Here is a 22444-nt window from a genome sequence, read left to right on the forward strand (position 1 = left end):
AAAAAAAAAAAAAAAAAAGTCATTGTATTCTCTCATTATCTTATGGCATCAAGTACTTGTATGTTAGCATGGTAAGTTTGGTCATAACAGGTGAAAAAGATTTGGCATGTTCCCTTGTGTGCAATGAGTATGGAGAGAAGAATAGGAATTTTGATGGTGCTAAGTGTCCTTGGCATGCAATTAAAGTCCTCTTTTTTGAGAACTTTGGACTTTGGAGAACCGGATGACTGTTTTAGGCAATGCACAACCCACATCTTTATTTGATTTTCTAGATCTTCTGAACTGGTGTTTACAATTATTTAGGAGTAGCACTAATACATCCCCTTTGTATTTGAGTTTTACTTCTCTATGAAATAAATTTATATATTACATTATATTTATAAATTAAGAAAAAGGCCTCCTTCACACATCAGAACACTTTACTGTTTACTTTCTGAACTGTTTCAGTTTTTCTAGTTGCTAAGAAAACAAAAACAGTAAGAAGCGAGAAGTCAACTACCTTTGTCCCAAACTGTGCTTGCCCAATTGGTCGAATTGAGACATTCACATCACAACGAAGTGAACCTTCTTGCATATTGCCATTACTCACTCCCAAATACCGAACTAACCTCTGCAATTCAGCTGCATATTCTGCAGCCTCAATACCAGTTCTCATATCTGGTTCAGAAACAATCTCAAGTAAAGGCACCCCTGCTCTATTTAAATCAACCTGCAATAAAATCAACCATATCAACAAGCCTACACTATACATGATAATTGCCATTTTCAGCAGTCATCAAAATCTATGGAAAGAGATATGTCACAAACAAATTTTCATTTTGAATGCATATGAACTCATACTACTAGATAAGAAGGCAATAAATTATAGAATTAGCATGCGTATAGAGTCAACTTAACCCACAAATCATATGACTGACACTAGAACCTGATTTAACGTGAAAGCGACAATATATATTCTTGAAAGCAAAGAAGAATACAGCTCAATACAGTAAAAAGTGGCACATTATTTAGGCAAAGGGGTAGCAGTAATTTCCTGTGAATAACTTTCATTTTCTGAATGAAGCAGCTTGCCTGCATCTTCCTCCATGTGAACCCTTGTAATGCCAAACCTCCTATGTCCCCCGCCAAATTCCACAGGAAGATCCAAATCAATGTAACCACCACTTGCAATTGGAACATCAAACTGAGATATTTGGTAGCCTTTTGGAAGGTCCGGGTAAAAGTACTGTTTCCTATCAAACTTTGAGTTTAGAGACAACTTGCTATTCAGTGCAAGACCCACTTTCACCGCTAATTCAATGACCTTTGAGTTCAAAACTGGCAAAGCACCAGGCAAACCCATGCAAATGGGGCAGACACTGGTGTTTGGTGGAGACCCATAATTGTAAGGACAACCACAGAAGGCTTTGGTAAGGGTGTTGAGCTGGACATGGGTTTCTATACCAATGACTGCTTCATAATCTTTGAGAATTTATCACTTGTTTTGGTCTGGGTAGGAGGTGGATTTTTTATTTGGGTCTTTTGCTTTTCTTGAGTGGCAGTTTGGGCTTCTGTGCTTTTCATAGTGCAATAAAAAACGCCATTCTTTCTTCTAAACAATGCAGTTGGGTACAGCAACAAAGGGTGGTTTTGAATGCTTCTAAAAATGGTAGAAGCCATCATGGCACTAATTCAATCAATCTATCAAACACTACAAGGGCTGTGTCTGCATAGCATTAAAAAAACAAAGGCATTGGTAAGCTATAAAGATATTCAAAAGGAAATAACTTAAAAATTAAGAACCAAAATCAGTTAGAAGGACTCCAACTGTTGAATATCTAGATAATATTTGAAGCTCATGCTCAGAACTTGAAAATCAGTTGAAGTCACACAAATAACAAATTTTGGGATATGCAAGGAATCAGGCTTTTGCAAAAATGGTAGTGAAGTTTCCTCAAAATACATAAAAATAATCGATTTTGAAGGATACCCAGAAAGGATTTTAATGTAAAACACTGGAAAATTAGTCAAGAAGATGCCAAAAAAGAGTTGCAATGTCACAGTAGAATTACATTACACACAAAGTGTTTAGTGCAGAGTTCAAAAAATTTAGAAGGAATGAAAAGATATGTGAAGAAGAAAGGATGGAAAGAACAGGATAATGATCGATGGAAACCATTTCTGACCTGCTCTAGCCTCTAGCAGCAAAGATAGACCCGAATTGCTTCACAACCTACCATACCAACAGTCATCCATTTCAAAGACAATGAAATCCGTTTCAGTAGCGTAACGATCGTATGTAGCTCAAACTAAATCATAACATATGACATTTCTCATCAAGTGGCGTGCCGGAGTGGTTATCGGGCATGACTAGAAATCATGTGGGCTTTGCCCGCGCAGGTTCGAATCCTGCCGCCCACGTTTTTTTTTTTTTTAGATAACAAAAAAAAATATATATATATATATATATATATATATATTTGGTTGCATAAACGAAGGCTTTATTGAAATAAAAATAGACAACACAACAGAGTTTACACTACTCATCAAGACAGCCGAAACTTACACAAACAGACTTACAAAACAACAACACTAGCACTCCAAACAGAAAATTAAAAGACACCAACACTATAACTACAAACACACATAACTAAACATGATAGCTAACGCTTTATTTGCAAAATAACTCCACGAGATGAGTCAAAACCCATGGAATTCCAAAAGAGACATTGCAACAAAAGGTGGGGCATGTGTCATATAGAATTTCTCTCTCTGATTGAGAAGCTCCCCGCTTCACCAACAGGTCTGCACAACTGTTTGCTTCTCTCCACACGTGTTCAATGCAGACCGTCCATGGCTTGGACATGAGCCACCTGCAATCCAGAATTAATTTAGTAAACTCAAGAGGATAGACAATATTGGTAGTTAACCATTTAGTAGCAAGTAAAAGGAGTTTGTTTGAAGGGAGACATGTTGGTATCCATGATTCCAAGCTAGCATCAGGCCCTCGCGGATGGCCCAAAGTTCGGCCACAGTATTATTGGTGTTACCTAAATGTAGAGAGAAGGCCCAAAGCCAGTTGCCATCAGAATCTCAAGCTAGGCCACCTGCACCCAATTGTCCTGGATTTCCTTTCGAGCTGCCATCCGTGTTATGGTAACAAAAGGGTTACTAGCTGGCGTCCATGTGATAAGGATAAATGAGTATTAGGGTGTTGATGAAGAGGGTATTGAGCTAAGAAAGGAAAATTCAGTTTCATGAGATAGAGCTTTGTTCCTAAGTAATTGTGGGGGATGTTTTGGTTGTTAAAGATCAGGGAGTTCCGGTTTAGCCAAATGGACTACAAAGTGAAGGCAAATATGGCATTCCACGGTAAATAATCAAATGTAAAGTTAACTTGTGAATTTGTTTTACACCAAGTACGGATAGGCAGAGAGAAATAATTATAGAACAAGAGAGAGGATACTTTTTTAACCGAGAGAGAGAGAGAGGGATAATTTTATCTTCCCTTTCTGCTTTTTATTATTTAAAAACCATGGAATTAACTTTTTAATTGTTAGAACATGGTTTCTCAATCCCCCCCCCCCCCCCAAAAAAATGTTAGAACAGGAGAGAGGATACTTTTATGGAAGAGAGTTTTTTTTTTTTTGGTTAATTGGATAGTTGGAGAAGGGGATTTAAATATTAAGTGTTTCTCTTAAAACAACAAAAAAGTTAATTAAATTACTAGACTCTTAGCTTTATGGAAGAGAGATTGTATTGCATTTGCATTATTGGTTCACTTACATAAAATAAGACAAGCTCACTCCTAGACAAGCATATAAGAAATGGAAGAAAACTAGTATATTTCACTACAAGAAAAAGGACTACAAGTACTATTGCAACAACAAAAATAATTGAGGTAATATATATACTATTGTATTTATGGGTTGTTTTTTGTTGTAATAGTAACTTAAATTTATTATATCAATTTAAGATTGTTGCAAGAATTACCTTGTTACATCTAAATGTGTTGTTGTAATAGTTAAACCTTATTTTATGTTGAAATATGTTGTTACTATAAGTAACCACTTATTTCACATCAAAATATATTTTGGTAATTAGTGAAAAAAAACCTGTTACAATAAGTACTATTGTAACCAAAAAAAAAAAATTTGGGGTAATATATATACTATTGCGTCTCTGGATTTTTTTTTTTTGTAATAGTAATTTAAATGTATTACATCAATTTAAGATTGTTGAAAGAATGACCTTGTTACATCTAAATGTATTGTCGCAATAGTTAAACCTTATTTTATGTTGAAATATATTGTTGCAATAAGTAACCACTTATTTCACATCAAAATATTTTGTTAAAATAGGTAAAACCTTATTTCACATCAAATGAAATTGTTGTAATAGAGGTTAGGGATGGCTTGATGCATTTGGGGGTCTAAGGCAAAAACTGAAATTGAGGCATTTTATATATTTAAAGCGAAAATACATTTTTGGTTCCTACATTTTGAGCTAATTCTCATTTTGGTCTCTACTTTTTTGTAGCACCTATGTTGGTCCTTGAAAATCGAAAATCGTTACTATTTTAGTTCCTACTGTCATCTCAGTAATGGAGATTTTCTACATAGTAAATGAAGTGCACTGTTGGCAAGTTAAATGCTAGCATGGCTAATAAAATAATAATAACAAAATTTATTTGGCACTTAAAAATGCCATGTTAGCAAAATTTAAACAATAATTAAATTAAATTAAAAAAAAAACCTTTAATCAAATTAAAGTAAATAATATTTTTTTTTGTTGCTTTTCATTATTTTTTTTCGAAGAACATCCCTAAATCAAGACATATCCAACACCAAATTCTTCATGTTCTTCCCCAAATTCTAACACAATTAACATTGAATTCTCTAGCATATCAAACCCATAAACCCAGTAAACAAACCAATCTCCAACAAACCCATAACCTATAAATTTTCTTGGAAAACAAAAAACAAAAAAGCCCAGAAAAATTAGCTTAAATACAAAATAATAAATCTCAAAGCCCTCATTTTCTCAAACTCAAGAAAATTATCAAATTCCAAAGCCTAGCCACACCCTAAAATCTCAAAGACCCCCAACATGCCACACCCAAAATCTCCATACTTTTTCTTGTTCTTCTTCCCTAAGGCCCATGGCCAAAAACCCATAGTCCCCACAGATCCATGCTGAAAATCATTCTTCCCCATGGACCCATGGTCAAAAAATTGATGATGTGAACTTTCTCTATCTCATGGTCAAATCCCATGGCCAAAACTCATGGCTAACGACCCATGGCCACACCCCATAAATTGAACTCTATCTTATCATATCTCTCTCTCTCTCTCTCTCTCTCTCTCTCTCTCTATAAATCCATGGCCAAAACCTTGGCCACACCCCGTCAATTGCTAGTTGCTGATATTTGATCTGGGTCTTTATTTTTTGGTTGATATATTTGATTGTTGGTGATAAACTTTGAGTGGCTAATGTGTTTATGGAGCATTCAGTTTTGTTTTGGGTGGGTTTTGAGATAACTTCTAATTTGGGTTTTAGTTTTTGAGGTTGGATGAGGCATTGTGTTTTGGGTTTGGGTTCAAGTTGAACAAAGAATTGAGATTTTTTCTGGGTATGTGCTTCTATGTGTTTATGTTTAACATGCTCCCAAATCAAAATTTATATTTGTTTTGATTTTTAATTCTGTTTTTTGTTTTTAGAATTATTGAAAATTAATGTGTTTAAATTATTTTTTTCCAAATCAGATGTTGATGTGGCAATTTAAATGCTGATGTGGCATTTTTAAAATGCCAAAATTTTTTTTTATTATTTATTAGCCACATCAGCATCTAACTTGCCGACAGTGAATTTCGTCTGCCACATAAATTTTTTTCGTTAATGAGATGATGGTAACAACTAAAATGGTAACAACTTTCAATTTTCAGGGACCAACATAGGCGCTCCAAAAAAGTAGGGACTAAAACGGGAATTGGCTCAAAATATAGGGACCAAAAGCGTATTTTCACCTATATTTAAATATGACTTTAAAAAATTAAATATTATGTAAACTCTATTATCTTGTTTTAGATGCAAAATTATGATTAATTAAGATGAACCATGTAAAATTTTGTTTAAGAAGGTCTATAGACACAAAAAATTTGACAAAACTTTTCACACCTATTGATGTGGTAAATTGATAGCAATAAGTAAAAGAGTGATATTAGTGGTGGAACTAGGTGAGAACTAGTAAAAATTTGTCAATTCAACTATTGTAAAAAATGTTGTGAATTTTTTTGTATATTGCTTTTTTTTTTTTTTTAAAGTGCATTCACAATATTTTTCACAACAAATCTTAGGTATTAAGTTGCTATTGGTTGTAATTTGAACTCACCACTGTAATTATTTTTTTGCCGTCAATAACAAATTGCGACTTAGGATTTGTTGTGAAAAATATTGTTAACGTAGCATTTCTCTGTCTTTTTTTTTTTTTTTTTTTTTTAATTTGATAAAATAATTATTTTATTTATTGGCTAATGTTTGGGCTTAATTAAATTAAATTTATGGATCTTTTTTCTACTTAAGGCCTTAGGCAACCACATCAATTGCTTATAGCATAGTGCCGGATATTGTTGCAATATTTTATAGGATATGATATTGAGTAGCGGGAAAGTTATTTTTGAGAAAAAAAAAATTGAGTAGTGGGAAAGTTGAATCATTTTCCCTTTTTTTTCTCATCTCTAATTCGTTTTTCTCTCACCCTCTCAGTTTCATCTTTATCTCCATCCATGATACCGTTCAAGTATGAAGTTTATCTCTACTGGCTTGAATATGGTTTCTCTCATGCAAACAACCAGAAACTATCACCAAAAAAAAAAAAGATTTTTGAGAGAGGCGAAAGAGTAAGATTTGAAGGAGGCAAAGATGAGAGATCATTGAAGATTGTGATTTGAGGAGTAGTGGAGGAGAAGTTCATTCTCTTTTACTGGGTTTTCTTTAAGGAATTTCAATCTCTCATTCTGGTTGGTTTGAGGAATTTCTCTGACTTACAGGTATAATCTTTTGCTTCTCTTTAAATTTAAATTTAAATTTTATTTGTTTATTTCTAGAGAGGACTTAGAAAGAAAAAGAAAAAACAAATTTTTAGCTTTGGATTTTGAGAAGTGAAGTAGAATGAAGTAGCCTAATACAAGTATATGGCTTAATTGAGTTGATTTTTATTTCAAAGTCCAAATTGAGAAAAGGAAATTAAGAATTTTCTTTCCTTTTCTTTTGTCAATTTTTGTAGCCACCAAACTGGGGGGGGGGGGGGGGGGGGGAGAATTTAAGTTTTAGATTTTTTTTTTTTTTACTTTACTTTATGGGTGTTTGCTACTTTCATATCTTTGACAAATTATGGAGTTTGAAAGTTGGGAATTTGTCGAATATTTACTTTTGCTTGAATTTGTAGTTTTTATAAAGTAATATCAGTAAAATGTATGATGAATCAAGTATTTTAGAGGTAAAGGAATATTTCTGCTTAACAATGGACAAAATCTTATAAAGTAAGGAATACTTCTACACCAGCTAGTCATGTCTTCGGAACCTTCTTTGCTACCACCTATATCATGTTGACTTCTTAGAACTTCATTCAATTCGTAAGGCTCATAATTAGAATTTTTTATTCTCACCATCTACTTCTTGCACCCTATTTGGCATAACAAAGAGGTTTCTTGGCCTCAACTTTATCACTAAATACCAATTTGAATTTTTAACATCCTTTGCATAACAAACTTGTTCTACTTGATATCCTAAAATGAAGACGTCATCTTTGTAGTGAAGACATGTCATGTGAACATTGATAAATCCATACTTATCCTTCTTACACCCTCTATTTTAGTTTCTACCTTGAGATGGCACCTCAAACCAATCACATTTAAACAGAATAACTTCCTTACTTCCCAAATAATCTAAAGCAATAATCTTCTTAATGACTCCAAATCAATCTATATACCCTGTACTTTCTTCACCTTTCATAACCACACTACTATTTTGGGTTTTTAACATCTGCTCACTTTCTTTTGTACGAAATAAGAAACCATTAATAGTGTATCGAGAATAAACTCGTGCACAAGAATCTAGCCCTCAAGCTAACGATAATATTTGGTCATTTATCCATTCATCTTGATTATCGTAAAGTTGTTCAATCTACATTTACACAATTACAATTACAATCAATTAATTGCAAATGTTTGAAATGGACACATGAAAGTTAGTATAAAATTAATCCATTTACTTGAGACTTAAACCACTTTGAAAATTATTCTTTGTGTCTTTGTTCTACATTTTGAGGGTTTATTGATGTAAGCTCCTTAATATGTTCGCTACATACATGTAAAGGCAATATTAATAATAAAGTTATCAGCAAATACAAATTTAAAGAATTATATTTCTTATGAATATAAAATGACTTTCTCAACTCATAGAGAAACTTCTTCACAATTGGTTAAAATATAATGATGTGCCATTTGGAGCTTTGAATTACAAAGAGCTTCAAACATGTAGTTTTGTCTGTCATGGTTAACCGATGTAAATACACTCAAACCAAATGTTGCTTCAGTTAGACAAGTGTCAACTTCTTTTCTAGTTGATTAAGTTTTGTATCCATATCATTAAAATACCAGGAGCAAAATGTCATACATTCCTCTGAAATATACCCTTCAACAATTGTTCCTTCTAGATGAGCTTTGTTACGCACATACCCTTTTAACATGCATAAATATCTCTCAATTGGATACATCCACCTATATTGCACACAGGACTTGCTACCTCAGCTTCGTATGCAAGGTGAATTAGTAAGTGCATCATAACATCAAAGATGAAGGTGGAAATAATTTTTCCAATCTACAGAGGGTTTTTGCAATTTGATGATCTATTTGATCCAATGCTTCAACAATCAATTCTTTTGAACATATTTCCACAAAGAAATGACTTAAAGAAATTAAAATTTCACAAACTTTTTTCGGTAATAAACCATGTATCACAAGCGGAAGTAAACCTTGAAATATAACATGGCAATCATGTGTTTTCAATCCAACCACGTTGTTGTCTTTCATCTTTACACATCGCCCTATATTTGATGTAACATGCAAAATGAATAATATATTTATCACCTTTACGTTCTAGATGTAGATCTTTTCTAATTCTCATTATTTTAAAATCATGACGAGCAATTGGGTCATCCTTTGTCTTCCATTTTATTCCAAGCAATGTTCCCAATATACTATCATAAATATTCTTTTCTATACGCATCACATCCAAATTATGTCGAAGTAACAATGTCTTCCAATAGGGTAAATTAAAAAAAAAAAAAAAAAAAATACTCTTCTTTCGCCAATTATAACACTTTATCTCTTGATCTTGTTTCCTCTTACCTATGCTTTTACCAAAGATCACTTGCTCAAAAGTTTTATACTATTCAATCACATCATCACCTAATAATGGCTTTGGTGCTTGTCTTGTTTCCCTCATGTTATCCAATGCTTCTTTTGTCCTACGTCATTTATGATTAGCTTCTTAAGTCTAAAAATATATAATGACCCATATAACAATGCTTTCATCCATGCTTAAGTCTTAATGACACTGTATCCCTATGGCAACATGGACATGCTAGCTCTCCTTTACTGCTCCATCTAGACAATATTGTATATGCAGCGAAGTCATTGATTGTCCATAAAATTGCTACACATAAACGAAAATTTTGCTCCAATGAAGCAACATATGTCTCGACACCATTTTTCCACAATTGATTTAGTTCTTTAATTAATGGTTGTAGATAAACATCAATGTTATTTCCAAGTGATGTAGGACTAAGTATAATCATGGACATTATCCAAAAAGGTTGTTTCAAGCATATTTATAGTGGCAAGTTATATGGAATTAACACAATAAGCCATGTACTATAGCTTGCACTCATAACACCGAAGAGGTTGAACCTATTACTTGCAAAGCCAAGTCTAATATTACGAGAACCTAATGCGAACTAAAAGTGAATCTCATTTAGTTGTTTCCATGCCATGGAGTCAATTGGATGTCTTAGCACACCGTCATTTACTTTACCCTTTTTATACTATCTCATTTTGGAAGCTATATATTTTGTCAAAAACAATCTTTATACCCTAGGCATTAATGGAAAATAACGTAGAATCTTTTGAGGAACCTTTTTGTTGTTCTTTTTCTTCCCAATGACATTACCATTACTCTCATTCGATTTCCGTCTAGATTTCTTGCATCTTGGACATTTTTCCAAATCAGCATACTCATTTTGATACAACACATAATCATCAATGCAAACATCAATCTTTTTGTAGTCAAGTCCTAAATCCCAAATCATTTTTTTAGCATTGTAAAATGAACCAGAAATCAAATTGCCATCAAGATATGAAAACCTAAAGAATTCAAATAATCCCTCAACTTATTTGTTACTCCACCCGTATAGACACTTCATTTGAAACAACCTCATAACAAATGATTACTTTGTTAAATTTTGACAACTAGGGTACAACTTTTGTCCCACATCCTGTAACAATAGTAAGAATTTTTTAGCATTATCATTTGGTTCCTCATGATCCCACATGTGCAAATCATCATCTCTATCAATTGTAGTACTTGCCAAGTTCTCACCTCTCATCATATTATCGATCATCTCATATGCCCTAGCATCATCACTTCTTTCTTGATTACTTTCATTTTCTATGCCCTGACTATTTTCATTAAACGGTTCATCGTACCATTCTTCACCGTGATGAATCCATATCTTGTAGTTTTAATCTATTCCAAATTTACACAAATCTAGTACTACCTCATTACTTGTCTTACGAACCACATTAACTCATTTACGGCATGGACATCAAATTGTATTTGCCTCTGCTACTTCAGCAAAAACCATATCTATAAATGCTTTCATACCATTTTGCCATTCTTGTGATCCCCTATCTTTAATAAACATTCAAGCCTTATCTATTGACATCTTCATTTTAAATAAACACAAAATGAACACAAAGCACATAAACACATAAATTCTAGACCTTAAGTTCCTAAATTGTCTAGTATTTGGACAATTATAAAATGAATTGCAGGGTTCTATCTTGTTTCACATCAAACAAAAAGAACCACAATATTTAGCTGCTAACATGAAAGCCACATACAACAAAAATGACATGTTCAAACTCCATAAATTGTAAAGAAAAGTAGAAATTTACTTGCTCTAAAAATCTGAAATGTTAGGATGCCATTAAAGTAAACAGAAAAACAGTGACCATTAGTATCCTGATTGACTGCCTAAGGACCATGTACATTACACTAACAAAATTTCGTCTAATAAAGCTTAACATACATTAGTGGGAAACAAAAGGAATCTTCACACAAAGGAAATGAGCAACATCTTTGTACTGCCAATTCTGTTTGCCATTAAGGTAATTACTTAAGCCTTCTTTACTTATAGATTTTAGTGCCAATTATAGTTACCATTTATTTGTAACCGGTTGTATCTAACCAAAAATTTGCATAGAAGTATGTTCCAAGATCTTCAGAAAAATATAGCTAGCTATCAAGCATAAAGTTCTAGGATGTTGTCTAAACATTTTGCAATATGGAGCTATAGATATTCATTAATAAATAAATAAATAAAAGAAAAAATGAGGCTAGGGTTTGGTCCAATTGTAATATCATATTAAATGAGATTTTTACATTTTAAATCTACAAACCACTCACTATAGGGTGCCAACATTCTTTTCCTCAACGATAAAAGTATAAACTACACATCTAAAAAAGTCTTCTAATGCAAATTTGTGTTTGATAGATTATGGAGACTAAAATTAAAGCTAGTCAAAGCTAGATGATCTGCTCCATCTTCATTTCAAGTATTCCTCTAAAGAATTGATGTTGTCGTTTTCAACACTACTATGTAATGTATTATTATCTTCAACATCAAGCAATGCAAAACTAAAATGAAACTCTGGATTATAATTTGAATAAACTCATCATTGTTGTTATTCATCTTTAGATCAACATTTTGGGTGTTCAACCATTTTTCAACACACACACACACACACATATATCCCCATATCCTGTAGTAAAATAAACAAATTTTTTTAAAAGAAAAACTAGAAGAAACCGCTTAATAAAACAAATTTTAAAAAAATGGCGGTTAAATGCATATGAGATTATCTCCAACTTATATACAAATAAATAAACAAATTGATAAAAAGCCACTCATAACTTCTGATTATTTGCTAATGACCATCCAAAACCTAGGGGAAAAAATAGAAATTTAGAGTTTTAACAGTGAATCACATAAGATTTATATTTTATACAATCTCTAAACCCAACCAAAACAAAAAGTAAATTGATACCAAAAGGTAGAACAAAACCACCAAGTTTTGTGTTTAGGTTTACAAAGATTCAAAAGTGCACAATCAATAAATCAAGAACAGTAAAGTTGCTATAATTCAAATTGACGAGATGAACATATTTTTAATTGAGACAGAGAGAGAGAGAGAGAGAGAGAAAGAGAGTCCTCACCATCAGCTTTGGAGTGTGTCTTGGCCTTACTACCACCGTCATGCCTCGCTGTTATCTCTTAACAAATTTAAGAAGGAACCCAGTTTCAGGTAGGGGTGTGCATGAGTCGGGTTGGGTCAAGTTGAGGAGTTTTTTTGACCTAACCCACTATGGTGGGTTAAAAAAATCAAACCCAACCCAACTCATCAAAGGGGTTCAAACCAACCCGACCTAACCCACGTGGATTAGATTAGGTCGGGTTGGACCTATGGGTTGAACATTTAAAAATTATTATTATTATTATTATTATTATTAAATTGAACATTAGAATAACATCACTACGAATAAGATCAATTTTATAACCAAATAATCATGAGTATAACACCAAATAAACACAAACAATATGAGGAGAACTACTTAGGTTTTGGATTTTATTTAGGAAGAGGGGCAAAAAAGTAAATAAAAAATTGTATAATATATTTTTTAATATATTTAAATATAAGTGGGTTGGATCGGGTTAGGCGGATTTGTGAATCTTATGATCCGAACCTAACTCGACTCACTGTTAAAAAAAATTACATAACCAACCCAATCCACCAACCCAACAAGTTGGGTTGGATCAAGTTGGTTTTGGTGGATTAGCAGGTTTGCTGCACATCCCTTGTGTCATGTCATAAGTTCCTCTCACATGTGAATTTCTAACTTATTTGTTTTTTTTTTTTTTTAATTTTTTAATTTTTTATTGTTATGCTAATGTGGCATTACGCACGTCAGTCTATGTGGCAAAAATATTATTTTATTTTGACTGTTAGCCACGTCAACATTTTCTATCTATCATTTAACAGTATATACTATTTTGACACAATACCAAAAGGTTAGGGACCAAATTGACACATTTAAAAAATTAGGAACCAAATTGAAATTTAGTATAAAGGTTAATGACCAAATATGTAGTTTACCCTAATTTTTTAATGTCATTCAAATACAATGACTTCAAGAAAGCAACTAAGGTCTTTTATCTAATTGTATGCAAGTGAATTGAAAGATGAATGAATGAAGCCTTCTTCTCACTTGAATAACACAAAAGTAAAGATTTTTAGACATCAAATGAAAAAGTGCATGCCAAGATAATCTAGTTGCAGTTGAGTCAAGACAAAATATTTGAAATTATAGACATACATGAGAAACATTTACAAGTGTGAAAATAGTGAAGCTAAAGTATATTAATGAAATTAACATCATTGTGGATGCTATGCCTATTTTTAAACAGTCCATAGCCAAAATAAATGATTTTTATTTTTTTTTATTTTATGAGAATGACTTTTCAGAATAAAAGATAATGTCCCCTGGAATGTGTGTTACTTAACAATGATATGATATTCATGAAAGAGAGCATGCATAAATAAATTAAAAATCAAACTTTAATCCAAATTGAAACAGAGTGTCAACCATTGTGCATCTAATATTAAACACAACTAATAGATTATTTTTTAAGATATTAGATTATGAAATAGGTTTTCAACATGTAAAATTTTTATATGTTTTTATTTTTTTATAAAATTAGCTATCCAATAGGGTATTTGTTATTCTGTTATCTCTTTTGGGATGTTGATACTGTGTGAAAGTGAAACTTGTGTATTTGTTTTAATTATATTTTCAAATGGTAAACTAGACTCTTTTTTGTTTGTGTTATTTTGTTTTGATTAGCAATACTGAGATTTGTATAATTTGATTATCAATTAACAAGTATTAATTGTTGAGCTGAGCTCTTTCTTGACATGGATGAATCCAAATTAATGGATTTTCATTTTCACACCAAGTAATTCGATGCATGACTTAACAAGTAGCAAATAAATGTTTTTTTTAATCAATGTGAAAAATACGGGTCAACTCAACCTAATCCCAATCCAATTAACTTTACTTGTTCCAAACATGTTTAAGATGAACTTTTCTTACCTGAACTCGATGGACCTAATTGATCCTTTTGCCATGTCTAAAAAAGACAGGGTGAGTCCACTAGTATCAGTTATGTTAAACACTCACAAAAAATTGCTTTAGCAATTGTGAATTTGTTGTAGAAAAAAAGTAATTTCAATTATAAGTATAAATTAGAATCAATAATAACTTACTATTTATTATTTATTACGAAAGTATCATAAAAATACTATAAGATAAGGAAGGCTTATATAATTTTTTTTGAAAGATGTGGATTTATTCTACTGGTTGGGATTGCCACGTCTTGATAGTTGATACTGACTTGGTACTTAAAAAAAGAAAAAAAAAAAAAAAAAATCCCCTAAGCGGGAAGAGATCCAGAAATGAAAAAATAAAAATAAAAAGGCCATCGCCCTTGTGTTACTTTTAGCTTTAGTGCTTATTGCGTTAGGGCGAAACCTGAAACGCAGAAAGAAACACTGCCGCCGTCTGCTCTTCCGTAAAGATGTCGATGTCAAAGAGCTCAAAGATGCTCCAGTACATCAACTACCGTATGCGAGTCACTATCCAAGACGGCCGTCAGTTGGTGGGTAAGTTCATGGCCTTCGACCGCCACATGAATCTCGTCTTAGGCGACTGCGAAGAGTTCCGCAACCTTCCCTCCTCCAAAGGCAAGACCGCCCCCACCGAAGACCGCCGCACTCTCGGCCTCGTCCTCCTCCGTGGCGAAGAAGTCATCTCCATGACCGTCGAAGGCCCACCTCCTCCTGAAGAGTCCCGAGCCAAAGCTGCTAACGCCGCCGCTATGGCTGGTCCCGGCATTGGCCGAGCTGCCGGTAGAGGCATTCCTACTGGGCCTCTTATTCAAGCCCAGCCTGGTCTTGCTGGGCCCGTCCGTGGAGTCGGTGGGCCTGCACCTAACATGATGCAGCCACAGATGATGTCGAGACCTCAGCATTCTGCTCCGCCTGTGAATTACCCGACTCCGCCTGTGATGCGGCCCCAGGTCTATCCCGGGGGCCCGCCTCCGATGATGCGGGGCCCACCGCCTATGCAACAGGGACAGCAGTTTGTTTCCAGGCCTGGTGGACCTCCACCGCCGCAGCAGTTCGTGCCGCAGTTTGCGCAGAGGCCGATGGGTCCGCCACCGCCTGGTGGTCAGATGATGAGAGGACCACCACCGCCGCCTATGCCTCGTCCTGGAATGCAACCTCCGCCTGTTGGTGTTTATGGGCCTCCACGTCCTAATATGCCTCCTCCACCAAATCCTCAGAACCAACAGCAGCAACAACAGCAGCAGCAGCAGTGATTAGTTCATTAGGTTCGCTATTCTTTCCGTTAAACTTATTTGTTAGAATGGTCCTTAAATTAAGGAAGTCTTATATGTGTTTCATTTCATTTTCACTTGTTTCTGTGTGTGAATTTATTTGAAAAAACCAGTTCTTGAGAAATTTGACCAAAGTTTTTGAAAGCTCAAATTTGTGTGGAAACACAAGAGCTTGTTTAGAACCCTCAAATTAAAATTACGGCTAGATTGTTTTTACTCTAACTTAGACTAAGCGCTGAATAAGAGTAAATGAGTGCAAACAACCAAAAACACTATCCTAGGTCATATTCATTCATTATTAACGATATAAAGTAAAGTTTAAGAGTAAAGCTTAAGAGTAGGGAAGAGAGATGCAAACACAATATAACACCGATGCGTGTTATTGAAGAGGAACCTGAAGAATTTGGCGAAAAATCTCTCCGCTGCCCTCGATCCACTAGAAAATAAGTTAGACTACACGAATTGAGCCCTCCAAACTCTTACTACCAACTGGCTTCTTGAAATCTTGTCTTCTCTAACTTTCTCGGATCTTGCAATATGCCTAATTGCATCCGCCAATGATTGGCTCCTTTCAATGCTTTTTAGCAGCACTAAAATCTCACTTGACACTCAAATTGGATGTGGTAAGTAAATGTGTAGATGATTGTGAGTATAACAATCTCTAACTCTCAAGTGTATTTTCTAGGCTTTTCTCTTTGGAAAGCACTCCTTACAATATGTGAGTAATGAAAGTATATATAGTGTGGGTAAAGACTTGGTAAAACAAACATGACAAATTAGCCAAATAGAATGTTTCGCGAGATACTTGTGAAAACTCCAAACTGTCATTACTCTTCGCATTCCAGTCATGAGCTCTACACATGGCTACTTCGCGGGTTAGCTTCTCGCGAAATCAACTTGTTCTTCGTTTTAAGTTTGAGTCTTCCCACACATACTCAACCCTTACAATTAAAAACTCCACATAAATACAAGGAAAAATGATTGAATAAAATTACAATCAAATTTGGCACGGAATTAAAGTCAACACAAAATAGTTGTAAATTTACAACTTTACAGTTTTGAAAAAAAAGACAAACCATTTGGCAATGTTCTAGAGAATTCAACTAATTTGAAATTATACATGACTGCTGGCTTAGTTGGTCCTATAAAAAAAGCTTGTATTGAGTTTCTTGAGCACCTGAAGTGCATGTAAAGTAGGCATTAAGTTTGTTTGTTTCATTTATATTAACTTATAAATCCTATCATCTACTCTTGTTAATGAGTTTGTGTTTCTAGTTGTACACTAAAGTGAAGGATTTTGGACACATCTGATCGTCCTGATTTGTAATGTTTCTGTTTATCAGGTTATAAAATGAGTTCACTATGTTGTATTTGTAGCATTGTTGCTGGAATAGAAAATATTTGCATTTCAACCTTCTCTCTCCTTGGGCTTTCAATTTATTTCGTTATGATTTCCACCGTACAGCATATGTGTTTCTTAATGCCTTGAAAACTATTTAATCTATGTGCATTTTGTAAAAATTTTTAGTTTTTACTGCATAGATATGTTGTTATTAGGGGTTCATATCCTTTGTGTACAGTAATAGGTTACCCAGTTGAGCCCTTAATAAGTACTAAGGTGCTAGAACCACTGGGGTATCCCTCAAACCCTAGTACCTAGGCACCAGAAGAGAGGTTGAAACCACTGGGATATCCCTTGAAGCCCTCAATCACTGTGGTATCATTGTTTATGTTTCAGCATGACACTGTCGCAGTTTTGTAATTATGGATTTTTCTTGTCTTGCTGCTTGGCGTAGACTTTTCCAATATTTGTCAATTAACTTCTTGATGTCCTCTGCCATTGTCTTGATGCAGGCAATTGCACCTCTAGGTATGGTTGGTGTTCCTTCTTGATGACATGTTAACTATATATAAAGACTATTTAGTATCATATATATACCATATACTCCTTAAATATATAGCTTCTTAGATATAAGCATCATTAGATATTTTTTACTAGGCACAGACATTTTAGATATTTGTCAGTTAACTTCTTGATGTGACAATATTCATGGTCTTGATTTTCAGCATATAGTATATACTCTTTTTATATATAGTTTCTATCTGCTATGAAATCAACAATAGATCCTCATAACTCATGATGCTTATCAGAAATTTAAAATCTGTTTGGCCCTACTGTTATTCCAGCCACAATGATTGCAAACATCTCACCTCCATATCCTCCCCGACTCCTTTCCCCTGTCATAAACATTAAACCAATGAGTTGGTCTCATCCTGAATCTTGCATTGGGTTGTGGAACACTGTGTGGTCTCTACGCTGCTCCTCTAATCTCCTAACATCCTTGGTTGTCCTAACATCAGTGTTCTTCCACTGAAACCATGATCGCCCAACATACAGTTTTGGGTTCCTCCATCTCTAAGCCTTCTCCATCGTGATTCCCTCTAATATGGGACCCTTGTGCTTTGCTTTTTGGCTAACCTTTTTGTCATAGTAGAACTGAATACTTAACAAAGTTTTGAATTCAGCCCACCCCTTGCATCCTTACCTTCCAGTATGCACACCATCCCTCCTAGAGACACTCTAAAATTTTGAGAATTCCATGAACCTCCCATTCTTGTTTCCTGGTTGGATAAAATGGATGGCCCAATACATATCACGGCAATGTTTGAAGAACATGTTGTTAGAAGATTGATTTTTCTCTCTTCTAGACACTCCAATCCCTTGATGCGGTCCATAATGATCCAAAATTCTATTTTCATTCCTCTCGCATATGTTAAGCAATTCTGCCCTACTGCCATTACAACAAAATTCAAATATTTTTGCATCAATTCTTAGTTACACAGACACTTATTCTCCCTTTTGCGTGCCTAAATATTTCCAGCTTGGTTTAAAATTTTCTAGTTGATTATTTTTTTATCATTAGGCTTTTACCATAGATTGACAGCAGAGTTCAAGATAGGTTGGTGTAGATCTTTCGCCAGAACCTTTGTGTGATGCTAGAGATTCAGTGGGTGAGGTTATCCTGTACAACAATCTCATTATGAGGGTTGACTGGTACTAGAGTGAGAAGAAGCTACATAGATTTTATGGTTTAAACCCTATCTTAAGTTGGGGGTTTGCTTGATTTTGTAGTTTTTTGCAACGGTACATTATGTTTTTCATGTAGTTTTGTTTCCGTATGGTATTTTTTTGGATATATTATAACCTAAAAAGCACGGATACCTCATCGAAGTGCTATACTCATGTCGAATACGGGACACGCCTCGGACACTTGTACCCATGTCCTTTTTTTTTTTTTTTGAAAATTTGCGGGACACGGGAGGGACACTTATCTTTTATTTCTTTTTAGTTTTAATCTCAAACACTTATTTAGTTGTCTTTTATTAACTCTTTTAGATCTTATTCTTTGGTTTGTATTCTAATTTCTAAATATCATATATTAGTCTTGAATTCACTTTATTATCATTTATTGCTCTTAATGTGATAAATGTTTTAACATTATATGGAAAAAAAAATGCTTAAAAATATTTAAAAATAAAAATAAAAATATATTTAATAATTAATTAATATACGTATCCCCGCCATACCCATGTCCTAATCTTTTAAAAATTTCCATGTCATTGTGTCGTACCCATAACGTGCCAGCAGCCAGTGTCCATGTCCATGCTTCATAGAATTTATAACTTGCTTTTGTACATTAATGTTGTATTTTTTAGAAGTAGCATCAGATAGCTCAAAGTGATAGGTTATTCTTTCACTTGTGTTTCGACAATGGTACCATCTTATGGAACCAGCACTGCTTGTGTAACAGCTATGCTGTCTCAAAATAACATGTGGCAACGGTGCTAAGGGTCTTATAGCTCAATTGGTACCTTCTAGTGTTTCCAATAGAGATGTCCAATGTTCAATCCCTTCTCCCCTGTTGTAACTATTGAAAAAACAATCTTGTGGCAACGTTAAATACTATTGAATTGTTCTAAGAAACATATAACTTATTCTATGTGGAAAACTTAGGGGTGATTAAATATATTGGGCAATGCCACTTGATAATGTTAATATTTAGGGATTTGTGAATAACTTGTACTGCAAACAATTGTAGTCATGTTTACAAAGTCCTGCATGTGGTAATGGAACTGGCTTTTGTGTTGGACTCTTGAGCGATTAAGATGCAAGTGATATTATTTAGGGACGCCGTCATGCTGGTGTAGTAGATGACAAACAAATCTGAATTTAGATGAAATAGGTATTTACTAATTTCTGATCTATCTAAAAAATACCTAGGAATTGAAAATGGAAAGATAGAACTGTTAGTTGTGGCAGCGATCTCTTTGTTATGGTGTAATGATTTTTCAATTATCAAAAAAAAAAAAAAAAAAAAAATGTTGTATTGATTTCTCAATTGTTGGCCTTGTGACGCTCTTGCATATTATGTTTTCTGCTGGGGCTCAATTTTTGTGTCTTGAATGACTTTGGGATTCCAGCGCTCTCCTTAGTAGCTCTGTTTCTCTTGGTTTGTTCTTTCTTCTTTTTGTTTGTTTGGATCTGTGTCCGGGTGCATAACCACATGTCATTGTCAAAGCCTCAACATCCGTTGCAAACTTTGAATTGAATACATATAAGTATGTAAATGTAATTCAAATTTTCTATAGGCAACTATACTCACTTTGTGGGTCTTGAACTCATGACCATATTCTTTACCCTATTCCTTTAAGGGGAGGACATGCCATTTGAGCTAGAGCTCATTGGCATGCAAATGTGATTCAAAATATTAAATATTTGTGGAACTCATTGGAGGAGACGACCTTACATTTTTTAGATTCTTTGGAAATATCTTGTGGAAGAATTGACTTCATAAGGATTGCTAAGTGCTCATTTTAGAGAGCTTATTTTCATTGGTTTATTGGGCTTAACAAATAAGTTGGTCAAAAATACAACAGTCGCAAGAAAAAGTTAACGCCTTGAAAAAATTATACATATTAAATAGACCTAATAAAGTGGAAGTAAGCTCTGGCATATTATGTGACTTATCTCTTGCAAATATTACGGTAAAATTATCAATTGTGGCCCAGCCACCAAAAACGAAATGCAATGTATGAGAATGGTTTGGGTATATTTAATTGATCTCATTTATGTGGTAAGATTATACTTGTGGTACAAGTTATTCTTATTATTTTCATATATTAAAGTTTCCATAATAAAAATTTCTTGGTTAGAAAACTCACTTCTATAATTTTTTTTGCGTGCAGGGATATTACAATGTGCTGTGAAGACTTTTCAGCTGGATCTTCCTCTTTTACTACCTTTAAATACAGTTTCAGATTTGCTAATCCTTTGCACTAGGGTGAATCTTTCGCTAATACCTTTGGATATTATTGATGTTATGTTATGATGTTAGCATAGTCTGGCCTATATATTGACTGTTAAGACAAATATTATTTGTATTTTTGTTAGAGCAGGTTTTCAGGTGAACAATTTCGTGACATGCTATGGGTATATATTAGAGATCAAGATTCGCTGGTGTTCTTAGAGAGTTCTTTAAACCTTTCTTTAATAATAAAGGGCTAAGATGCTACATCGTCAATATAAACCCTAAAAGCCCTCTGCCTCCCCACTCCCATGGCAGTTGCTTACATCAAATTATCATTCCAGGGTGGCAATGGTTATGGCAACTAAGGATGCTAAGATGATTGAAGGTGAAGATTCTTTTTGCAATTTCGTTTTGCAATTTTGATCTTTTAGAATTCGGCATTTGTTGAGAGTTGTTCTCATGAGGGAAGCAACAGATTTCTCACTCTTTTCTTATAACGAGTTTCAGGACAATTTTTACTTTGTCTATTCATTGTAGGGTCCTTCAATTGATTAACAATCTTCTTCCACTTTCAGAAAATTCATGGTCATAGGAATTTTGTGAATAATAGCAGTCATAACATCCATAACAACTTAATCTGTAGGGGTATGCAGTCAACTCACCAATTTGCCAAAACCGATCTGACCCAACCTAACCCGTGGGGTTGGGTCGGTTTTTAGGTCTTGGTGGGTTGGGTTGGGTTACAAAAAATTTTTTGATAGTGGGGCGGGTTGGGTTTGGGTTATAAAATTCCAAACTTGCCAAACCCAACCCGACCCACTCATATATTTAATATATATATATGGTCTTGGTAGTGTTTACAGGAGCCTTCTTGGTAGTTTAAGTCAATATACAAGCCTCATTTTTAATAGTCTGTAAAATCGGTTCACTATTTTCATGCACTGAGCCCATGCTATGAATTACCAACCCACTAGCGTATCAAAAACATGCAACTCAGTTCAAGTAACGCATTCTACATATATTCTCGTATTAATCAAATCAATTACTTATTACTTTACAACTCATAGATAATTCATAGAAGCATTTCATCAAATACATAATTTGCATTACAAACTCACAACCGAAAATAGAAATAGAAAATAAAGACAAATACAAAACAAATCATTGAAAATACTATGAAATAAAACGCACAAACAAATCGAACAAAACCCATACACAAGTCAAATGAAACCCAAACAAACCCACAAAAAAATTAAATGAAACACATAGAAAAACAAAAAGCCTTTATGGATTTAGATTTAGTAGAAAGAGAGAAATAGAGAGGTCAAAGAGGAAGAGAAGAGTTGAGGGAGACAAA

General features: G+C 34.0%; 1 protein-coding gene, 1 non-coding gene and 1 pseudogene across 3 annotated transcripts; 2 read left to right on the forward strand and 1 right to left on the reverse strand.

The window, feature by feature from the left end:
- Positions 1 to 39: 39 nt before the first annotated feature.
- Positions 40 to 2280, reverse strand: LOC136063633 (glutamyl-tRNA(Gln) amidotransferase subunit B, chloroplastic/mitochondrial-like; annotated as a pseudogene).
- A 38-nt stretch (positions 2281 to 2318) lies between these two features.
- TRNAS-AGA (transfer RNA serine (anticodon AGA)) lies at positions 2319 to 2401 on the forward strand. Its single transcript has one exon. It is a non-coding gene; the product is annotated as a tRNA-Ser (tRNA).
- A 12435-nt stretch (positions 2402 to 14836) lies between these two features.
- On the forward strand, positions 14837 to 21298 carry LOC111996518 (uncharacterized). Of its 2 annotated transcripts, XR_002881252.2 has the most exons (3): positions 14837 to 15772; positions 21026 to 21120; positions 21236 to 21298. XR_002881252.2 is itself a non-coding variant. In XM_024028505.2 (2 exons), the coding sequence occupies exon 1, from the start codon at positions 14957 to 14959 to the stop codon at positions 15758 to 15760; it is 804 nt and encodes a 267-aa protein (XP_023884273.1). In that variant the 5' UTR covers positions 14837 to 14956; the 3' UTR covers positions 15761 to 15772; positions 21026 to 21298. The 2 variants fall into 2 exon arrangements, 1 of the variants encoding a protein (XP_023884273.1); XM_024028505.2 differs by having other exon boundaries at positions 21026 to 21298.
- The last annotated feature ends 1146 nt before the right edge of the window (positions 21299 to 22444 follow it).

Source organism: Quercus suber, unplaced genomic scaffold (genome assembly GCF_002906115.3).
Source record: "Quercus suber isolate HL8 unplaced genomic scaffold, Cork oak 2.0 scaffold_548, whole genome shotgun sequence".
NCBI lineage: Eukaryota > Viridiplantae > Streptophyta > Magnoliopsida > Fagales > Fagaceae > Quercus > Quercus suber.